Source organism: Thamnophis elegans, chromosome 4 (assembly GCF_009769535.1).
Source record: "Thamnophis elegans isolate rThaEle1 chromosome 4, rThaEle1.pri, whole genome shotgun sequence".
NCBI lineage: Eukaryota > Metazoa > Chordata > Lepidosauria > Squamata > Colubridae > Thamnophis > Thamnophis elegans.
The window spans coordinates 83,425,444-83,448,631 of NC_045544.1; the positions used below are offsets into that span (position 1 = coordinate 83,425,444).

General features: G+C 40.3%; 1 protein-coding gene across 1 annotated transcript; it reads right to left on the reverse strand.

Moving 5' to 3' along the window:
* Positions 1-10,473: 10,473 nt before the first annotated feature.
* LOC116507730 lies at positions 10,474-14,507 on the reverse strand. Its single transcript, XM_032216057.1, has 2 exons — positions 11,745-14,507; positions 10,474-10,779 (listed from the first exon to the last, which is right to left on the reverse strand). The coding sequence occupies exons 1-2, from the start codon at positions 14,505-14,507 to the stop codon at positions 10,474-10,476; spliced, it is 3,069 nt and encodes a 1,022-aa protein (XP_032071948.1).
* Between the last annotated feature and the right edge of the window lie 8,681 nt (positions 14,508-23,188).

Consider the following 23,188-nt stretch of genomic DNA (forward strand, 5'->3'; position numbering starts at 1 on the left):
GATTGAAGCTTCATCAAGTCAACTTACCCAATTCAAAGCTTTGCACAGCCCTATTAAAAAAGAATTTCAACATCATTAGGAGCTTTGCTACTTAAATAAAAAATCGAATTAAGTCAGTCTTTACAGGTTGACATTTCACCTCTATCTTAGATAGATGGTTATTGTGGGAGGAAAAATATTTTTCGCATTGAGTTTTCCTCTATCCAGTTTTTTCTCTTTCTTTCAACTATTCAGTGGGTGAGTATATGCATCCATTGTGACCACAATCATTTTTTTTCCTAGGCTGTAGATTATAGCATTGGAAGTGGGCAGGAAGGAGTACCATATTTTTCGGAGTATAAAACACACATTTTTCCTTCAAAAAAGAGGCTGAAAATCTGGGAGTGTCTTATTTGCCTCCTGAAACCCTTCACCAAAATGGCCATGCATAATCTTTAGGAGGCTTTCAGAGTGCACCTGGAGGCTGGGGAGGGCAGAAATGAGTGAAAAACAGGCCATTTTTGAGTGGTCTGCAGAGTGTAAAAACTTTTTTTTTTTAATTTGCCTCTTCAAAATCTTGGTGCATCTTATATTCCAGTGCATCTTATACTCTGAAAAATACGGTACATAATATATTAAGCAATTGAATAGTTACATGTCTTTGGAGATTCTCAATCATCAAGGTCATGGTTGTCCCTAAGATGCATTTTCAAGGAGCAAGTGGACTTTCTGTTTTTTCTTTGAAGATGTTTCGCTTCTCATCCAAGAAGCTTCTTCAGGTCAGAGTTCAGCCCTTTGGGATAAACAATTGAATGTTCCTTTTTTGTCATTTAGCTTTGGTCTTTGTGTCAGCCCTAAGTTAGATCAACTGAGCAAATGTTCCTTCATTTGCTTCCAAGGCAATGAACACAATGTAATCATTTTTTCCTTTAAGACCCTCAGAAAACTTTAAAATGAAGATAAATTGGGATTTAGGTGGTAGTGTCTGTCTGTAGATTCACAGGAAGTTATTTAGCACAAAACACACCCAAAGTCCAGTCTTTGAATTTTCCCTTTCATTTCGACATAAATAAAATGAGAAACATTTCTGTTAGTAATGCAGATTCTTAATGTCGTGGCAATACCTAAGGCATTTGTCTCTGCTAAAATATCCTTTTGGCAGGATCCACTTCAAGGACCAAGTAATATACATTTGATGTGCCTTTATATATTCTAGATAATTCTTCTGGTGTCATAAACCACTGGTACATCTTTTTAATAAAGATTCTCTTTAAGAGTATAGTGTAAATTTAAATCCTTTCAACCACATATTTTTGCATTGTTCCAGTTGTATATTATAAATTTTAGCCCATTTTATCATACATTCTTTTATTTCTTTCAAAGTTTAGTAAAGGTTTAAACATTTTAGCAATCAATGTTCACCATTTGTACACAATTCTGTTTCAAAGTCAGTCTTAGAGTATTCAATATCATATTTTTGTCTATTTTGAAACTTTCCAATAACTGTAAATAGAAAAAGCAAAAACCAATGACAATCTATGCCCCTTCATCATCAGTTTGTTCTGATTTTATTTTATATTCCTCTTGACAGAACTATAGTATCTCATAGTACGTTAACCATTTCTGTTCTTCTATAAAATGCTTCTTTGCTGAGAGCCACAAAAGTGTTTGGGGGCAAAACCTGGATTTGTACCTATCCCATATTCTCAATATGCTATGTCTAACTTACTGATTTTTTAGAATCTGCATTGACTTCAATTTTATTGTACTACAAATATCCATGCTACCCAAATATTAGCTCATGTTCTCCTAACTCTTCTATTTCTCAGCAGCACTCACTCCTTCATCTAAACCAAACAGCAAGCTGCAAAACCTCCTCTTTCCTTTGCATCTTGTAATACCTGATATTTAATTTGTAGCTTTTTCCCTTGCCATACAAACCAAAAATTTATTATTTTGTTATTGTTTAAATGGCGTATCAGTTATGAAAATTGGTATTGTCTGAAACAATTGTGTTTTGTGTGTGTGTGGAAATTCTAATTATACTCTGACACAAATAGGTAAAGATATAGATCCTGAAGGGAACAGAAAACAATCAATGTCATGTTTCTTACAAAGATGAAGCCAAGAATATGCCTCTAATATTGTTAGCCCTTTGAGGTAGTACAGACAAGAAGCACAACTATGAGCACTAATATTATGTTTAGTTACTGATTCACTGTATCAGTAAAAACCTCCAAATAGGACTCAACTGTTATTTCTTTCGTTTCTTTCTTCTTTTTAAATTCTACTCCAAGCAAAATAGGAGGAGATACATGATTCTGTTGACCCAAGAGTAAAAGAAAATGTAATTGCCATAAGCCTAACCCTTTCTACTAAATCCTCCTATCATCCTAATTACTACATCAACATGATTCTTCCTTTCTTAAAATCTAACTCTGATCACATTCCTATGTGCTATTAGGCACATGACAGGCAAGCTACTGTTGTGGCTGCAATTACATTACCTCTCTTCTTCTCCCATGTTTCATATTTTTGTTTTCCGTTATTATAGCCACACAGCCTATCTACAACTAATGAAATTGTCATGCTCCACATGACCTTTCTGAACCAAGTCTTAAAAGCATCATTATTTCACATTATTTTGTGGTTGAAGTACAATGCTCTATGGCTGAACAATCTTTAATTAATAATACAAAATAATACAAAACCATTTCTGATATGTTCAAATCATTCCCTCATATCCTTCTGCAAAAGCATATTAAAAAGTGAGTCTTTTGTGATCATGTAAAAAGAAGATTTCTGTTATTACTTTTAGCAAGTGAATTAGGCTGAAAGGCTTATGCAATTTTTCAATATATGTCACCTTTTTCTGCTTAGAATCAAAGCATTAATCAAAGTAGTCTGCAGTGATAACTATGGTAAGAATCCTTCAAATAATTAATCTCCCCCCAAAAAAAGTTAATCACTGTTCCTCCATTCAGAGTCATGTGACATATTGTCCATACATTTTAGTCAAATTTACTATCATTCACGTATTTTACTAGAATTATTATTGTCATCTATTTTATTTAAAAAAACATTATCCAAAAAAGTTTTCTACCATATTATTACTGGATTGTGAATAACCATCAATCATATTTAATTATGAGGTGCATGAAAAATTAGTTGATCCATGAAAGATCATTTGGAACAATTCCTACATGTTCTGTTATGTCCTGACTATGCTAATCCTCCTTCACATTGTTTCATTCCATATCAAGTTAAACCCAAGAATGATGTGGAACAGTTCAGCCAGAATTCAGTTCTTTATTTGTTTACACATAACGAAATCTTGCCAGACTATATCCTTACTTCCCACAGTCTAATAAATATACCCTGGGAGATTCTAGGGTGGGTGTCGGCAACCTGCGGCTCCTGAACTGCATGTGGCTCTTTGGCCCCTCTCCTGCAGCCTTTGCCAACCAGGTTGTGTAATCTTCTCTCCACCCTGAAACAGTGACCCAACCCAGATGTGGATGTTGCCAACCTCACTAACATGAAGACTAATGGGATGTTAATGGAATCCAGGAGCAAGGTACAATGGAAAGGGAGATAGGTCCGCAGCTGAAGAGTGAGCAAAAGCCATGGCAGCAGCTTTGCTGAAGATGACTCTCCTCCTCCTCCTCCTCATCCGACCCCCTGACTGGCTATTGTAGAGCCAGGAGGATGTGCATGAGGGGGGATACCCTTCTCAAGTGAGCGGCCAGTCTTGGCCAAAGTGCAGCAAAGGAGCGAGGGTCTTTGGCAAGGGCATTCCAGCTTTCTCTGAGCCATGAGCCCTGGGATGGGCGTGTCAGTTTCGGTGGGGACAGCCCCCCTTTCTCCTGCTCTGTGCTTCTTTACTCCTCCAGCTGAGCAGTGCTGCCAGCAGCATTGATTAAAAAGTGCCTTCAGGTAGAGAAAGTACCCTGTGCAAGATTTAAAGCTGCCCAGAGAATGCTTTTCAATCAACGCCTTTGGCGGCACCACTCCACTTGCTTAAGCAGGATATCCCCACTCATGCGCACCCTCCCAGCCCCCACAACAGCCAGCCATGGGGTCACATGAGAAGCAGGAGGACTGCCACAGCTCGTGCTCGCTCCTCAGCCAGCCTGGATTTCCAAAAAGTTGCCAAGAAGAAAAAAAAGGAGAAGTGAAGAGTGCCAAGGAGACCTTGCTGGGTTGGCACAGCCTCAGCTTTTTGAGAGAGAGAGAAGAGAAGGGGGAGAGGAGAAAATGATGGAGGCAGAGAATGAGAGAAAGGAAAAAGAGACAGAAACAAATGAGAGAGAGAAGGGGAGAGGGAGAGAGAAATGAGAGAGAGCTGGAGGGAGAGAATGACAGAGAGGGAAAAGAAAGGGAAACAAATGAGAGAGAGAGAGGGGGGAGAGAAAGGAAGGAAGGAGGGAAAGAAGGAGAGGAGGGGGAGAGTAAAACGAGAGAAAAACAGAAATGAGAGGGAGATCTATTTCAGAGCAGTTCTATCCTCACAACACCATACATCATATGTTTCAGAGAAATTATTTCTCTGAATAATTGATTGAGTGACACAGAAGTGATACAGAATGTTCTTGGGTTCTCAGGAAGAATTCATTCCCAAATCAAATAATTCTGAATATTATATTAATTATAATTGCCTGTTCCTTCTACATTTCATTTCTCTTTAACCTCTCTGTCTTTTTATCCCCACTGGTTGTACAATAAATTTGATGCAATAGATTACAGTCCCTCTAAAGCTTATGTTATAATAACTTAGTAAGTCTTCAAGGTGCCACAAAGTACTCTGACAATATATTAACTGTGTGAATTTTTAATTTGTATTGTTTACTGCCAGTCTGTTGTTGGTCCAGTGCAATTTAAAGTTGGGAAGTTGGAAAGGATGGTACAGACTTCAGACAAAAGAAGAAATTTATCTCTCTTCAAAAATGTACTGAGTAAAAATAAAGTTGGGTTTCACTTATTCTTCTGAATTATATTTTATTTTTTACAACTTTTTCTAATCTCTGTAACATTTCTACCCATGCTCAAATCTCTATTTCTCAATTATTCCATCATTACCTGCTCTACTTTTTTTCCTACTTTATATTTATACACTTCTTATTAGTGATTAAAACTGTTCCCATTTGTTTGTATTAAAGCAGGAGTGAAATTCAGCAGGTTCAGAAGGTTCTGGAGAACCGGTAGCGGACATTTTGAGTAGTTTGAAGAATCGACAAATATCACCTCTGGCTGGCCCCAGAATGGGGTGGGAATGGAGATTTTGCAACATCCTTCCCACAGGAGTGGGGTGGGAATGGAGATTTTGCAGTATCCTTTGCCTGCCATCCCCACCAAGCCAGACTCACAGAACTGGTAGTAAAAAAAATGAATGTAACCACTGGGTTAAAGTCCCAGATATATTTTACTGGATTTTACTAGTGCAATTGAACCAACCACTGGAACTGTTCTTCTCATTGCTCTTTCCTTCTTGTTGGATTTTGAATATTTCCATTTTTCCTGTACTCTTTTTCTTCTTTCTTCTTCTTCTTGAGATTCAAGATGATCACTGAATGTCTTTTCCTGAGACAACCACATCCCCCCATTTTTAAGGGCTTGCTCATTTGCCACTAATGCCTATCTTCAGCTTCATCCAGGACCTCTTTAAAAGATCTGAATGTGACATAGATGCAAGAGAGAAAGGTCTAGGTGGTTCTGCCTCCATTCTAAATAATGTGTTACTATACAGTGAACAATATTAAATTAATCACAATATTCTTTCTGATTTCTTGCAAAAGTTATTAGTTTCCTGCCTCTCCCACTCTCTCTTGTATTTGTATATCTGCTCTTGTATCTCTCCACAGAACAAAACTGCCACTTATGTGTCATAGGGATCTCAATATTTCATTACAGAGGAAAGATTACTTCACATTTTCTCCTTATTAAGATCGAACAGATGCATATTCATACCTAAGCAGATACAAAGCTTGAACATATGAAATTATTTAGGACTCAAAATAAATGATTATAATTGTATGGCAGCACTAATTTAGGGCTATACCAAAGGGAAAGGATGGATAAAATAATGGACGAGAGAGAGAGAGAGAGAGAGAGAGAGAGAGAGGAAGAAGAAGAACAAGAAGAAGAAGAAGAAGAACAAGAAGAAGAAGAAGAAGAACAACAACAACAACAACAAACAAAGTGAGGTTCATCTTGACTATTTATTTGTGCTCCGCGAACCATATACTTTGCCTAAAATAAATTCAATTTTAACATAAATTAGGCTTCACCATCTCACAATCTCTAAAGAAGTGATTTTACTCACAGAAATGTGAGTAGGAAGAAATCTGCCTCTTCAATCCCATTGGCTTCCTAATACAGGATCTCTCAATGTTAACAGCTTAAAAATGCATGGATTTCAGTTCTCAGAATTCTCCAATCAACATGAGAGTTGATTGTTAACACATTGTTAAGTTGCTGAAGCTGAGAAACACTGAGAAAACACAAGATCTAGGTAATAAGATCTTGTTTTCTTAAAGTACAAACTTTAATTACTTTGTACCAGATTCATGATATTTAGCTCAATAACTAATTTAGGGGAAAATTTTATTGTTGTTTGTTTTTCTCCCATGCCTGCCAGTACCAAAATATAGCAATAAGCCAAGTGAACGGATAATAGTTATTTGTTTCTATTAAAATCGAATATCTAGAGAAATGATTATGACATCACTAGAAGTGTCATCTCAACAGGTTCCCCCCCCCCCCAAAAAAAAAGCTGTAGGATCTGGAGGAGCAATAGTGAGGCCAAAGCTACTGAATTTTGTTATAGAAAGTAAAACAGCTGAAGAAACATTTTATATGAATAAATAAGTAGAGGGTTAATCAGTTACTTACCTCCATTCCTGCTCTTCTCAAAACTCTAGTTTGTGACAGCTGTTTCTGATTGCTTAAAATGAAGAGGAAATATGTACTATGCAGCTGTATGTCATATATATTTTGAACTTAATGTTTCCTGGATTTATTAGCTGTTCATATATTTTAATAAACCTTCTTCAGAACAGCTTCTTCACAGAATAAAGTATAATATAAAAAACACCAGCCATAGCATGTGTTCCTATTCTTCATGTAGCTACGTATGTATATAGACACCTCATCACTTCGGTAGCAATTTAACCTTTGGTAGTTTATTTTTAATAGCTAGTATTTGTCAGCCCCCAAAGCTACTTAATCTTAGATGCACCTCTATAATTCATAGCCAAAGCTAATAGTTTTAGCAAATTGGATTCAGTCCATCAAAAACGGTGACTCACATCAATAATAAAAGCCTGAATATAAAATGCCTGTACCAAACAGTTTTCATAAAACAATGACGGATAGGAGCTTGTGTTCCTGAAAACTGTACCAAAAGGTACAATAACTGAATTTCAATTCATTCTGCTGCCAAAAGTCGCCTCAGTTTGGTAGGTAAGATGGCATACAAGAAACATACATGCGTACGCGTGCGCGCGCACACACACACACACACACAAACACACTGCACCTGCTCAGCTCTACGTGTCCTGCAAACTTTGTTTGCAGAAAATCTGCATGCTTCTCCTCTATTTATCCTTCCACAGGAAAGAGAAAGGAAATACTTTCATAATCGTTCAGCAAGAGTTTGGGAAAATAACTTTCAGGTTTCCTTACATTTTGGTTGGAAATGTAACATGACATTACCAACATCCAATCTGGAATTTGGGAACAGAACTTTATACCATACCATGTACCACACCACATCAAGCAAATTTGTTTCTATTATTTCTCCCCTGAACTGAAAATGATACAAAGTAGTTTATTCTTATGTTCATGTTTCTTTGAAAAGGATACCGAAACATTATTCTATCTGTCACAGATCCAATGCTATTGTTAAATGAACTGGTGTAAATTATAGAAAAAGCACAATTGGATTTTTAAAGCTCCCCATTATTTATTAAAGCACTTTAGCAAGCCTTGTCCTGACAGTCTGATCCATTTTTAATTTGTGTCAGGATTGAACATCCTTTATCAAATCTTTTCAAAAATTGCAAGACTTTTGTACAGGAAAGATACCTAAATGAAGCTTCTACCCAGAGACATTTGAACCGAAGAAAGGGAAGATTGGAGCTCCATTTAATTGTATTCAATTTGTAGCTTTAGTAAGACCACACCAGGATACTGCATCCAGTTTTGGTTCTCACTACATTACAAAAAAGATGTTGAGATTCTGGAAAAAGTGCAGAGAAGAGCAACTAAGATAATTAAAGACCTGGAAACTAAAGCATATGAAAACAATTGTATGTTTTAGGTTTGGCTAGTCTAGAGAAAACAAGGACTAGAGGGGACAATATTTGAGAAGTTGTCACAAAAAGGAGTGGGTCAACTTATTTTCTAAAGCACCAGAGGACAGGACAAGAAACAATGGATGGAAACCAATCAAGGAGAGAAGCAAGCTGGAATTACAGAGAAACTTCCTAACATGAGGAAAATTAACCAGTGGAATAGCTTGCCTTCAGAAGTTGTAGGTGCTTCATCATTGGAGGTTTTAAAGAAAAGACTAGACAGTCACTTGTCTGAAATGCTATAGGACTGTGATGGCAAACCTATGACACAGGTGGCATGCACAACCCTCTCTGTGGGCATGCAAGCCATCTCCCCAGTTCACCTCCACTGTGCATGCGCATGAATCTCCTCCCGGCCAGCTGGTTTTTGGGTCTCTGCCATGCATGCGCAGGAGGCGGGCCACATGTGGGAGATGCATGTGCATGCACTGGTGCTGAGGGGGTCATGCATGCATGACAGGAAGAGGAGGGGGAGGAGAAAAGGTATAGCCAGATTAGTTCCAAAGGACTATGCTCTTAGGTGTGATTGAACATTTTCTAAGTTTGAGAAGAAGAAGAAGAAGAAGAAGAAGAAGAAGAAGAAGAAGAAGAAGAAGAAGAAGAAGAAGAAGAAGAAGAAGAAGAAGAAGAAGAAGAAGAAGAAGAAGAAGAAGAAGGAGAAGAAGAAGAAGAAGAAGCTAAGTAGAGTCAGATCTATTTAATACTTGTATAAGAGGCTGCCTGGGCAATATGATAGACTGGGAATTATGGGGGGAAATCAGAAAAAAACTTAATTCACCAGCAATGAACTTGATTGAATGAGATTTCACCTTTACCTGATTGGGAGAAAGATTCTTCTTTTTAAACTATTTTTGCAATGTAGACTTTGTTGACTTCAATGTCTTGTTTTAACTCAGGTTAATAGAATCTTATTCCTATCAGTGCAATTGTATAGTTAATTTAAAATTTTATTTCATATAAATCAGCAATTCAAACTTTATTAGATCACTCTTATACATATTCTATTTATCTCTTAAATAAAGTGTTTCATGCATTTCACTTTTTTTGTGGGGATATTTGTGTCACTATATAGAACTGGCTTCATTATGCATTATTGTGTGAAAAAATCCAACTTTAAAAACTGATAATTTAGCAAGTTTGTACCATACTTTCATCATTCCTTAGGCCAGTAATATTATTACAAGACTGTATTATTAGAAGCCATGGGGGCACTGGCATTAGAAATGCAGCATTGCAGGCAAACTGCAATGGAGCCAGGATTTCGTTCCTGACCAGCTCATTGTTGATTCAGTCTTCTATCCTTCTGAGGTCAGTAAAATGAGGACCCAGGTTATTGGGGGTAATATGCTGACATTTGTAAATTGTCCAGAGAGTGCTTTAAAGCACTATCAAGTGGTATATAAGTCTAAGTGCTATTGCTAATATAAAGTTCAACAACTTAAATGCATAAAAGCAAGAAAACTTACTCAAGACCCAATTTAAAAAATAATAAGATTGTAGAAGAGATATGCTAAAATAAATAGAATATACCCAAAATATAATGTGAAATATAAACTGATCTAAAGTCATTGCATATCTAAACAGGAAAGGAAAAAAAATCACATTTGATTTTTAAAAAAGAAATTTCTACCAAAGACTGGTTAAAAACAATCTTGAAACAAAAAGTTGCAACTCAAAGGAAAACCTGAATTAATTATCTGAATTATTTCCCCTCAGAAGATAAGCATGCTTGAAATTGGATAATTTAATGAAGAGACTCTGCAAAATTGAGGCACATAGAGTAACATGAGGTTAAGTCCTATTTAAAAAGGTAACAGATCACTATAACTGGTGTGTACCAAGGACCTGTGGGTAGCCAGAAGAACTGAGGCAGAGACAGGAATAAAAGGCTAACAAGTTTATTCCCTTAAAGTACAAGCTAACACTTCAGAACCGGCTTAGATAGGAACGCGTGCTGCTCGTTTGGACAGCTCCCTATTTATACAGGAGCTGTCAAACGATCAGCCAATCAGCTGTCGAGCGCTTTCCCGCTCAAACCTCTAGTCAGCGCAAGCTCAGAACACAACACTCCTCCCCCCTTAAGTTCGCGCAGGCGTAGTCCTGTAAGTAAGCTGGACGCCGCCTGATGCGGCCTGATGCCCTAGGCCCTTCTGCTTCGCTTGAAGGCTCTGGCTGTTCGACCGAGGACTCTGCATCGGATGACGGCGATCGCCTGGGCCGCCGGAGAACGCAGGATGGTGCTGGCCCACCAGGTAAGTCGCCGCTTCGGTTTGGGACTGAGGCTGCTGGATCTCGGCTGACCTCCTCGTTTCCTTGCTCTGCGTCGGTCGGCGTGCCCGTCGGGGTTGGCAGAACGGTTGACTGCTGCTGGCTTGTTGGTGGTTGGTGCCTGCTCCGCAACTGGTCGCAATGGCGTTTCCAGACTCTGCCGTCGAGGAGCCTGACCCTGTAGGAGCAGGGCCCAGTCTGGTCGGTTATTATTCCCGGTAGCCACAAGGGATGCCCTACATAATTCCGGGCATACACTGCCTCCCCCTGGATGAAGGAACGAGACCCTCCCCGGGAATCTAATGGGGTGGCAACGGAATAAGTGGGGTGCAAACGGTCTAAAGTTGTCCGCAACCGTCGTCCCATGAGGAGCTCGGCTGGGCTCGAGTTTGTCTCTGGCGAGAGAGTAGTATGTTGGGCTAGCAAGAAGGCGTCAATCCTTTCCTGCCAGGGAAGGTGGTCTAGTTTGGATAGAGCCTCTTTGACGGAGCGGACAGCGCGCTCCGCCGAGCCATTGCTAGAGGGATGGAATGGGGAGGTGAGGGCATGTCGGATGCCTTGGGAAGCAAGGAAGGCTTCAAACTTGGCAGCTGTCAGTTGCGGTCCATTGTCGGACACCAACACATCGGGCAGGCCGTGGGTGGCAAACAAGCGACGCAGGGTCGCTATTAGCGCATCTGCAGTGGTAGTGGACATGTGGACGACCTCGAGCCATTTCGAGAAGGCGTCCACAACGACAAGGAGCATGTGGCCGTGAATAGGGCCAGCAAAATCAATGTGAATGCGGGACCATGGAGCCGAAGGTGGCTCCCACGTACGCGGCTCAGCTTTTGGTGGCAGTGCCTGGGCACCTTGGCATTTCGGGCAGTCGGCGACATGGTCGGCGATGCCTTGGTCTAGCTTAGGCCACCATACATAACTTCTACCTAAGGCTTTCATCCGGACAATACCCGGGTGAGCGTGATGTAGCTGCCGCAAGACAGTAGTCCTCAGTGAGGCAGGTACGACAACCCTATGGCCCCATAGCAAACAGCCGCGCTGAACGGAGAGCTCCGCTAGGCGAGATTTAAAGGGAAGGTAAACGGTGTCTACGGGGTCTTTTGGCCACCCTCGCTTAACCCAGTCTAGCACCCGGGAAATTACCTGATCCCTTGCGGACTCCCGGGCGATGTCGGCGGCAGAGAGAGGAAGGTTGAGGTCGTCAATTAGGAAGACAGGCGCGGCAGCAGCAGGGTCGTCCACGGCCTCTGGCAGGGGGCAACGGCTGAGAGCATCGGCGTGGGCGATCTGCTTCCCTGGTCTGTGTTGCAGCTGATAATCGTAGGAGGCCAGGAACACAAACCAGCGGGTCATGCGTGGGGAAAGAACCTGTGGGGCAGGGCGATCTCCAGCCAGCAGCCCGAGCAGGGGCTTGTGATCGGTGACAATTTGGAATGGGCGGCCGTACAAGTAATGGTGGAACCGGCGCACCCCAGCCACAATGGCAAGAGCCTCTTTATCAATTTGGGCATAGTTACGTTCAGCGGCAGAGAGCGTGCGGGAAAAATAGGCAACTGGCACCTCTGCTCCGCTGGGTAACTGATGGGACAGGACGGCGCCCACCCCATAGGGTGAAGCGTCACAAGCGAGCACAAGGGGCAAGTGCTCGCTGTACTGCACTAGCACATCGTTGGAAACAAGCAGGTGCTTGACTGCTAAGAACGCGGAGGCTTCCCGGCGGCCCCACACCCAAGGGGCACCCGAGTCAAGGAGGCGATGCAGTGGCTCAGCGACTGTCGCCTTGTGGGGAAGGAAGACAGCGTAAAAATTAAGTAGGCCTAAAAAGGCCTGTAATTCAGCTCTGTTTTTTGGAGCAGGGGCCTCAACGATGGCTTTGGTTTTGGCAGCCGTGGGGTGGATGCCCTTGCCATCGATGAGGAACCCTAAGAATTCTATCTGGGATACCGCAACCTGGCATTTGTCTCTCTTAACCTTCAGACCCACTTTCTGGAATCTCTGGAGAACCATGCGCAAACGTGCCATGAGTTCCTCCATGGAGGTGGCTGACACAAGGACGTCGTCGAAATAGGGGACGACGCCTTGCAGTCCTTGGAGCAGCCTTTCCATTAAGCTCTGGAACAGTCCCGGGGCAATGCTGACCCCAAACTGCAGTCTCCGGCAACGGAATGCACCCCGGTGCGTGACAATTGTCTGTGCTTCAGCTGCTTCATCGTCCACGACCAGCTGTTGATAGGCTTGGGCGAGGTCGAGCTTCGCGAACACAGTCCCCTCGCCCAAAGTGTGCAGCAGATGTTGAACCACTGGTACTGGGTATGCGTGGGCAGGCAAAGCGCAGTTGATTGAGCAGCGGTAGTCAGCACAAATCCTCACACTGCCATCTGGTTTGATGGGTAGCACAATGGGTGTTTCCCATCTAGCATGGTCCACTGGCTCCAAAATGCCTTGAGCCACTAATTTGTCCAACTCAGCGTCTACTTTTGGTTTGAGGGCGATGGGCACCCGGCGAGGCTTCATCCGCACTGGCTGTACGGACGGGTCGAGGTTAAAGGAGACCGGCGTGCCAGTGTATTTACCCAATTTGCCATCAAAAACGTCAGGGAACTCGTTGACCAGGCAGTCGAGTGCGTTGGAGCTGAGGTGGTGAATTCCGCTGATCTGCAGACCCAGGGACTGGAACCAGTCGAGGCCGAGAAGGCTGGGTAACCGTCCGTCGACTACGATGAGGGGTAGACGGCCATCAAACCCCTTGAATTGCACTCTGACCTTGCGGGTGCCAATTATTGGGATCAGGTTGCCCTGATAGTCTCTCAGCGTGAGATGGCAATCGTTTAGCTGGCGTTTAGAAAGCTTTGGCACGATGCGTTTGATGGTGCTCCACGACACGATAGATGTGGCAGAGCCGGTGTTGAGCTCCATCTCGCAGGGCTTCCCTTCCACCATGACCTTCAATTGAATTTTCCTCTGAAGTTGGTTGCACGAGAGGCCATGGTGCGCGTTGCGGAGAATGGAATGGCAGTCCACTCTCGCTTTCTTGGAGCCCTCTGTTCTGGGACGATGTGGCCGCGACCGCTCGGTCTGTGACTCGGAAAAGGACATGGGCTGTGCTGCTCGGCATACTCGGGCGATGTGACCCTTTCTGCCACAGCGCTGGCAGAGAGCTTGCCTGAATCTGCACTCAGCTCTTTCGTGGTTACCTCCGCAACCACTACATGCAGATTTAGGTCTGCTCTTCTGCCGCTGCCAGCTCTTTCTGCTCGCCTCGTCAAGGCGGTTGATGTCCTCATTATACGTTTCAGCATCGGAATCTTCGCCTTCCGAGTCTGACTGACTGGTCACTGTGTTAAAGGCATTGGCAGGCTGCGCGAAGTTGGCAGCCCGGGTCTTCGCGATGGTGGCTAGCGAGGCAGCAGCTATTTCGGAGGCCCGCACTTCGTCGAAGGCTTTCTGGAACGACAAGTCTGACTTCGTTAGAAGCCTCTTCTGTAGTTTGAGGTCGCGGAGACCACACACTAAACGGTCGAGAAGAGCTTCATCTAAGTCCCGGAACTCGCAGTGCAGGGCGGCGGATCGTAAGGCAGCAACGTAGGCACTCACGGACTCCCCCTCAGCTTGGCTTCGCTGATGGAAGGCGTGCCGGCTGGCTATCTTAGACAGGGACGGAGCATAATGGCTCTTCAGTTTGGCCATTAGCTCAGGCCACGGAACGGCCTTTATAGGGTCAGGAGCTGTCAGAGCTCTGGCTGTGTGGAAAACGTCTGAGCCACACACGGACAAGAAAAACGCGCATTTCCTCTCATCTGTCAGCTCGGTCAGGTCGTGTGCGACCAGGAAGCATTCAAATCGAGCCGTGTACGACTCCCATGTCTCAGCTCCATAGTTGAATGGCGCGAAGTTTAACGTGGCCATTCCTGTCAGAACCAACGACGTCTCGTCGCGGTATGATTAAGCGCGGTTCTAGTGACTCAGCGAGTGACTTCAGCTATCAGTGACTTCAGCTTCTCGTACCTCAGTTTGGCAATCCCACCCTCGTCGCCAGTGGTGTGTACCAAGGACCTGTGGGTAGCCAGAAGAACTGAGGCAGAGACAGGAATAAAAGGCTAACAAGTTTATTCCCTTAAAGTACAAGCTAACACTTCAGAACCGGCTTAGATAGGAACGCGCGCTGCTCGTTTGGACAGCTCCCTATTTATACAGGAGCTGTCAAACGATCAGCCAATCAGCTGTTGAGCGCTTTCCCGCTCAAACCTCTAGTCAGCGCAAGCTCAGAACACAACAATAACATTCTTTAAAGAAAGAGTGGTGGGGACAGAAATTACTAATTGGTTAGCTACTGAATGTGCTTTGCAACTTGATAGAACATGTTATTGAGGATAAAACTGTAAAGAATATAAGGGAGGAAATCTGCATGCCAAACAACATGGTCTGCCAAACCATTCTTGGCACATTGTTTTTCAATGAGCATATCAATGAGTATCTATCTAAGGGTGGTTTGATAGCATTAAAACAGTGCTCTAAATGTATTGGATTTTCTTGGCAGGACAGCCTTTTTAATAAGCTTAACATGATTTGCTCAAAAATGTTCTCCTCTTCTAGCAATAAGAACCTTCCTAATACCATGTCAGTGTACTGCTCTTTCTTGTAGCAGTTCCCTAGAGCCACACATTGGAAACTTTGCTATCCTTGTAGGGAAAGCTGAAATGAAATCTAAGACTTCTGCATGCAAAACAGAGCTCTTCCCTTAATTCTGGAAAGATTAGTAAATATTTTCTAAATGGTAACAATAGAATCTTCAGGGAAAGGCTTTTGCTCTGTAGATAAAGGAGACAGAGCTCGTGTTGCTGAGTTTTGAAGTTCATTGTGTTTTCACATTGTTGATTGCCATTTCTTTTTGTCAGCTACTCTATTAACAAGTTTACATTGCTTGAATTTTATACTATAGTATTGATCTTGGAACTGCACAGTTCTACTTGGAATCTCAGTTGCTGTATTTCATTCAACATAAAATAACAACATCACCAAGGAACTGGTAGTTCTAATAATTGTGCAGCTTAAGCATTACACTAAGTATAAGTAAAGAAGGATCCAGATACATTTTGCAATATGGACAATAGTCTATTATTGTCTTTTTAGGCAGAAGAAAGACAACAATGGAAATATAATAAAGAGGAAGAAGACCTACTGTGGGAGCTCCCTAACAATGTGAAATCTTGTATTTTTTAATATGAAGATTCAAATAAAGGACTTTCTCTTTGAATGATTATTTTTTTATCACATTCCCAAACAACTGGGCATTTCACAATCTAAAACACAGTAAGATATAAAACAAAATGCAACCAATCATAAAGCATAGCCAGCATGCCAGGTTTCCCTTTATGTAGGGAAACCTTCCATAAACACACCATACCTCCACAATACCCACCATTAACAGGAGATCCACCCAAACCACTTAGCCCCAGATCTGGGGCCACAACCAATTTTTCAAAGATAGCCTGAAGGCAAGGTGAAGTCCATGGAGATCTCTAGGGGATGCTCTTCTAAAGAGCAGGTATAATGCAGGGGTGGGTTCCGGTTGCCTCTACTGCCAGTTTGTTCAGGGATGCGCCTTGCATGCACGCTTGATGCATGCTGTGCACACATGCACAGTGCAACAAAAAATGCTCTGTGCATGGGCAGAAGGCAAAAACAAGATGGTGGTGCCATAGGCTAGTTTGGGGACATGGCAGGCCTGGATCACTGCCGGTTCCAGTGACCCAGGCCACAAAGTTACTACCGGTTCGGCCAAATTGGTCCGAACTAGTAGGAATCCACCTCTGATGCAATGTTCAAACTCTCACTAGTTGCTTTAACAATTTGGATAACAGTATGCCTGTTAAAATCCAGAATAAGATTTACTCTCTGTAATTTCAAGCAAGAGTTCTACACCAGATAATGGACAGGAAGGGTAAGCTTATACAGGTCTCCTAAAAAGAGAGGAAGGGATAATGATTACCTCTCCACCCCTCCACACCTTCCCAATTTCCTACCTCCCAAACATACTTAGGAGTGTTAACCCACAATGTATTACTATCCCAGGAAAAAGAAATAACAAGTCTTGAATTAATGGTGACATTTCAATAATTTCCAACAGATAGATAGTAGATTTAGAATCCCGGAAACTGGTATATCTGGGATTCACAGAGACCTTAAAATGAGGAAAACTAAAGATTTAAATTTGCTAAAGTTTGGAGGGATTGAAAAGAAATATTACTTGTCATGAAATCAGAATTAAGTCCTACGTTAACTTCATACAAATCTACAAAGTGAAATTTTTATTCTCTTGGAAAGGAGATATTAAGAAGTATCTCATCTGCTGGTGAGATTCTAGTATACTTTGTACTCCTCAGCTGAGTTGCAACTTTTCCTTCTGTCATTGTTACTATATGAGTACAGAAATTTCTTTTTTTTAATGTCTCTATTCCTAGACTCAGAGAGGGTATCGGTAATACTTTAATTCACGCTAGAGGTTTAAATGGAAGTGGCTGGGCTTTTTTATATATTAGTGCAATTGAAGTGGTCTTTCTCTTTTTATAATATGTTTGTATTATGTTTAATTTCTTTTAATTTATTTTAAAACTTACATCCACATTCATTATTTTAAAGTTTTCTTTCTATGTATCTATACTATATGAAGCTTACTACAGTGTGAGAGGGCTGTAACACTCTAAAATTGCCCTGGAGAAATATTTTATCTATATGAAGGCATGGGTCTTAAAGTAATTAGCTGGGATATAAATGAACTCAGAAAAAAATGGGAACCTTTTTAATAACCTGGAAAGTTATAAGCAGATATAATTATGTTGCAAAAACACATATTCTACTTAATTAAAGACTTTTCTTGATGTCTACAAGCTTGAACAAACTCATATTAGGAGATGCTCACATAAGGTATGTAGGGTAGTATTATGTTTAACAGCAATCTTAAAGCATGAGAATTAAGACAATGAAGGATATTTTATTTTACTGATAGTAATATTAGCTAATGTCATGATTACTTTTTGCTCTGATTACTTCTTACAGTGCTACAGAGAATACTTCTGAAATATTTCATAAGCGTTCCCTTAAACTGTGTAAAGCATACTTTCAACATGTAATTTATGCTGCGGATTTTAACCTCATTCAAGAATCTCAGCTAGAAGAGTACTCAACTCCTCTGCTCATAATAAAATTCCGTATACCACCAGGCTTCAAATTTTAGGCCTGAATAACCTCGAACTACGCCATCTACATTCTGACTTGAGCTTAGTGCACAAATTAATCTGCCATAATGTCACATCTGTTAATAACTACTTTTATTTCAACTGCAATAACACAAGGGCTATCAATAGATACAAACTAAATGTAATCTGTTCTAATCTTGATTGCAGGAAAAATGATTTCAGCAATAGAGTAGTAAATGTGTGGAACATCCTACCTGATCCTGTTGTTAGTTCCTCTAACTCCCATTCCGTTTACCTTAAACTGTCTACCGTGAACCTTACGCATTTCTTAAGAGATCCCTAAGGGGGCATGCCTACCATCCCTGTCCTACTGTCCCATTTATATATACTCTTTTTACATGTTTATGGCTATGTTTTGCTTATTTATATCCATTTATTTGTGCCATTGTTTCATGTGTTTTCATACTTGTTTCCTTGTACTTGTTGACAAATAAATAAATGGCAATATTACTTATATGTCATCTGAAAGATTCTGGGTGGTTCACAGCAATCAAACAAAGAAATTACAATAAAATAAAATAAAAAGCTAAAAGATGGCAGATGTGATGAAGTAAGGGGTCTCAGCCTCCCTTGCCAAAGTCATCGATGAAGATCCAGGCCTTCACAGGTCTTCTAAACAGCAGTAGGCTGGGGTCATCTAGATCTTAACGGAAACATGCATCACAATATGTTGAATTAAATGCATGTAAATATATATTTGCAATTTCAAGATATAATTTGATGGCAAAAACTTCCATTAAATTTCAGGAGTAAGATTATTGTAATTAAAATAATGTTTCATCAAGATTGGTATTCTTAAGATATGAAACACTTGAAATAAAACCAATCATTCAATTTTATAAGAAAACAAACAAACAAACAAAAACAGAATTGATTACTGAACTGTAGGATGAAGACCGCATATACCCAATCTTAGAAAATCAATGGGTCCAAATTTTAAGGAAAACAGTTCTTCAGAAAATATTATTTCATGTCCATTTCCTCCGAAAATGTTTTAAAACAGTTGGATCTCAACTTTTATTTAATTTGTAGGTATACTACCAATATACCAAATTACAGGATTACTTAATTTACAGGATTTGATCTTGTCCAGCATAGCTTTGTTTTCATTTTGGATCATAACATATGTCAATAATACTGTAGAGAGAAATACAATAGATAAACAGCAATAGCAATGGCCCTTGGCGGTATATGCGTGATTTTAAACTATATTCCTAAAATTTAGAAATTGTTATTTTGTGAAGAACTTTTCCTCCACTGAGAACATACAGTTATCACATATGCAGTAGCAAAGTTCTGTGCTGCTGCAATGTCCATAAGAAAAAAAATTGGCTACAGAAATATACTTGTCATCTTGTACCAATTATATGGACATATCTCTGACAATCTTTGGACCATTGTATTTACTCTTCTATTTAACAGCGTTGCACCCAGGTAAACCAGGGAGTGACTCGAACAATCTGAGAACATGCATGCTATTTTCCATTTTTAACGTCAATACCTTTTAATTATATCTTAATGTCAGTATTTTTTAACATACTGTAAAAACTAATGTGTATTGCTGGTCTTTGACCGTAATAAAGATTTACTTACTTACTTACTTACTTACTTACTTACTTACTTACTTACTTACTTACCTCCACTGAGCTTAGAGATTGTCAGAATGAATCAGATCATGTAAATGGGACATATTCTCCTGATACCAAGGAATGGAACCAGGATAAGAGTCTGTTATCTATTTTTGAAATGTTTCTGTGTTCAAAACATGAGAAGATGAAGCAATATATTTGCATAAGATTTCATGACAAGACAAAGAAATGAATTAAGTCTATATTAATGCTAAATGGATATTACTTGGACTTTTTACTTTTTAAACTATTTTTTTTCCTTTTTTTGTTATTGCGTCTAATTTATTTTATTGCAATATATGTAGATTCTTTTTTTCACTGTATAACCACCACTGTATTTGTATTGGTATTGTAGTTGTTTAAGTCCATTGTTAAGAGTAATTTAAAAATTAATAAAATGAATTCAGTCCAAGATTTATAAACTTACCATGTAATTGATTGCTATCTGCTATGTATATGTACATGTTTAGGGAAGGAGAAATGATGCAAATATATCAAATGGCACAAAAACAAAACACAGATCAAAATTAATTTATGTGCAAGGTTTTGGTCACTGAAATAGAACCAATCATTTGAAGAAGTGACATAAAACAAAACCTTGAAAAATAGCAAAAGGAATTTTTTAAAAAGAATTAATGAAATACCAATAGAACTATTTAAAATCTTACAAGAGCATATAGATAAAATGTTCTTTATAGTTTGTGAGGGAGTATGAAAAATATAGCACAGACTTGCAGAATGGGAAACAATACTACAAAGCACTCTAGAAAGAGTGCAGAAAGGAGCAACAAAAATAATTAGTAGTATTCCAGTATTTGAGGGGCTGCTACAAAGAAGAGTGGAGTCAACCTATTTTCCAAAGTACCAGAAGGCAAGACAAGTTAACAATGGTTGGAAACTAATCAAGGAGAGAAGCGATCTGGAATTAAGGAGACACTTCCTAATAGTAAAAACAATTAACCAGTGGGTTGGCTTGCCTTCAGAAGTTGTGAATGTTCCATCAATGGAGGCTTTTAAGAAGGGACTGAACAGCCACTTGTCTTAAAAGCAGGATGCTGGCCTAGCCATAGAAGATCTCAAAGGTCCCTTCCACCTCTGTTATTCTGACTATTCTGACTAAAAAAGAGCAGTGCTAGAGTGTGATCAAACTGAGTTTATTTCACATGCAAGTAGGGTTTTTCAATCCACATGTCAACATTACTGTATACAGAATGTAGGACTGGCAAAGTACTGAAGATCTCATTGCTAGCATTTAATGGATAATGGAAAAGGCAAGGTAGTTCAAAAATGCATCTGTTTTTACTTTAATACTTTTTATAGCTTTTGATTATATAGACCAGTGTTTCTCAACCTTGGCAACTTGAAGATGTCTGGACTTCAACTCCCAGAATTTCCCAGCCAGCGAATGCTGGCTGGGGAATTCTGGGAGTTGAAGTCCAGACATCTTCAAGTTGCCAAGGTTGAGAAACCCTGATATAGACCATAGCACAGCTTGTATGATGCTGTCAATTGAAGCATTTGTATAATACAAGTAGTCTTCAATTTACAACAGTTCATTTAGTGACCGTTATATTGGCATTGAAAAAATGCCTTATGACCGTTTTTCACAGTAATAACCTTTGTAGCATCCCCATGATCATGTGATCAAAAATTCAGATGTTTGGCAGCTGGTTCATATTTATGACTGTTGCTATGTCCCAGGAGCCTGTGATCACTTTTTGTGACCTGACATGCAAAGTCAATGGGGAAACCAAATTCACTTAACACTGATTTATCAACTGCAGTGATTCATTTAACAACCACGGCAAGAAATGTCATAAAATGGGGCAAAACTCACTTTTAACAACAGACATTTTTGGCTCAATTGTGATCATAAGTTGAGGACCACTTGCCGTTAGAAGAGAGTATGTAACAACTATATGGTCCCAATATGGGAAAGGATTACTTCAGAATAGTATGCTCCCGTTTAGAAAAAAAAACTAAAACGAAAAGCTCATTTTCCCTTAATTTGTTTATGGCCACCTTGAGATTCAGAAAAGGACAATATTTTTTATTCCTTCTTGAACTTTAATCCCTGCTCTTCCACTATAATTCCAAGGTACCCTTAACGGGATCGTCCTCTGGAATTCAACTGACGCTCATCTTTATCAAATCACAAACATACATTGTTTGAAATTCTTTCTGCTCATGTTTCTCAAGGTTTTTGTTAAGTGCCTATGATGAAGTCACTTCTTTATATATTTCTTTTCTTTTTCATTATTACTGTATATTCTCACTTTTCTTTCTTTCCTATTTCTTTTTTTCTTTTTTTCTTCCCCTTCTAGTCTTCTTTTTCTTTTTTTCTAGTTTGTATTCTGTTTTTACTTTTGTAATTATAACCCTACTCCAAAAAGAAAAAAGAAATTGGAAGCCTTGTACTTGAAAGGCCAAATATTATATCTACCAAGTCTCAAACAAAATTGGAACAGGAATTGACTCAAATGCTCCATGAGATAGGTTCCAAGATCCCATGATATTATAAGTGTGCATCACCCCTGAAATCCTATTAAATTAATTGCTTTCACTAGGAGCAATCAAACACATTCAAAGAAGAACCAAACATAGTCTTCCAATTCTATGAGCCAATACGGTAAAATGTAAGCCAATTATTCAGAATAATTATTCCCCATGATATCAAAGATCTATTAGTCAGAAAGGCAAATTGGCCAGAGCCTAATCCTGGCACAGATGGCATGGCTGAATTTAGAAATTCTATCGGAAATCAGATTTTGATCTTCTATCCTCTTAATACAGATTGGCTTGAAAATCAGAAATGGAGGCAGGAAAAAGGAGAAGACCCAGCTGATTTTATGAATTATTTAAAATCCATGATAAGGCAGCACTCTGGACTTTCTGATATAAATGAGTTGGTGCCTATATTATTTCTGCTCTCTGTAGAGCAGAGGTCCCCAACCCCTGGGCCATGGATCACTACTAGTCCGTGACTGTTAGGAACTGGGCATCATAGATGGAGATGAGGGGTGGGCGAATGAGCGAAACTTCATTTGTATTTGCATCCACTCCCTAGTTCTAGTGTCACTAAACTCTACCTCACATCATCAGGCATTAGATTCTGATAGGAATGCAAACCTTACTGTAAATTGCATATGCAACAGATCTCGGTTGCACGCTCTTCCTCTCCTCCTCCCAATCTGTGAAAAAATTGCCTTTCACAAAACTGGTACCTGGTACTAAAAAGTTACATGATTATGATCCAGGCACTCAGGACCAGGTTCATAACCACAACATTGCAGTGAGCCACAGTCATGTGATCATGATTTCTGATCAGTAGTGGGTTCCTACCGGTTCGGACCAGTTTGGACAAACCAGTAATGGTTTGGCAGCCTGAGTCACTGGAACAAACAGTGACTCAAGCCTGCCATGCCCTCGAACTGATTCTCCGGGCAGCAACATAGGTGCCAGCATCTTGTTTTCGCTTCTGCGCATGAGCAGAACATTTTTTATTGCATTGCGCGTGCACACACAGCATGCATAATGTGCATGTGCGGCATGCATATGAGCAAACCAGCAGTTGTGCCTGCCAGAACCCACCCCTGTTTCTGATGTTCCCTAATGGCATTCCAAAAATCAATGCAGAAGCTGGTAGGAAGTATGAAGTCTATCCTGTTTCCATCAATTTTTCACCCACTCATTCTCCATAGTG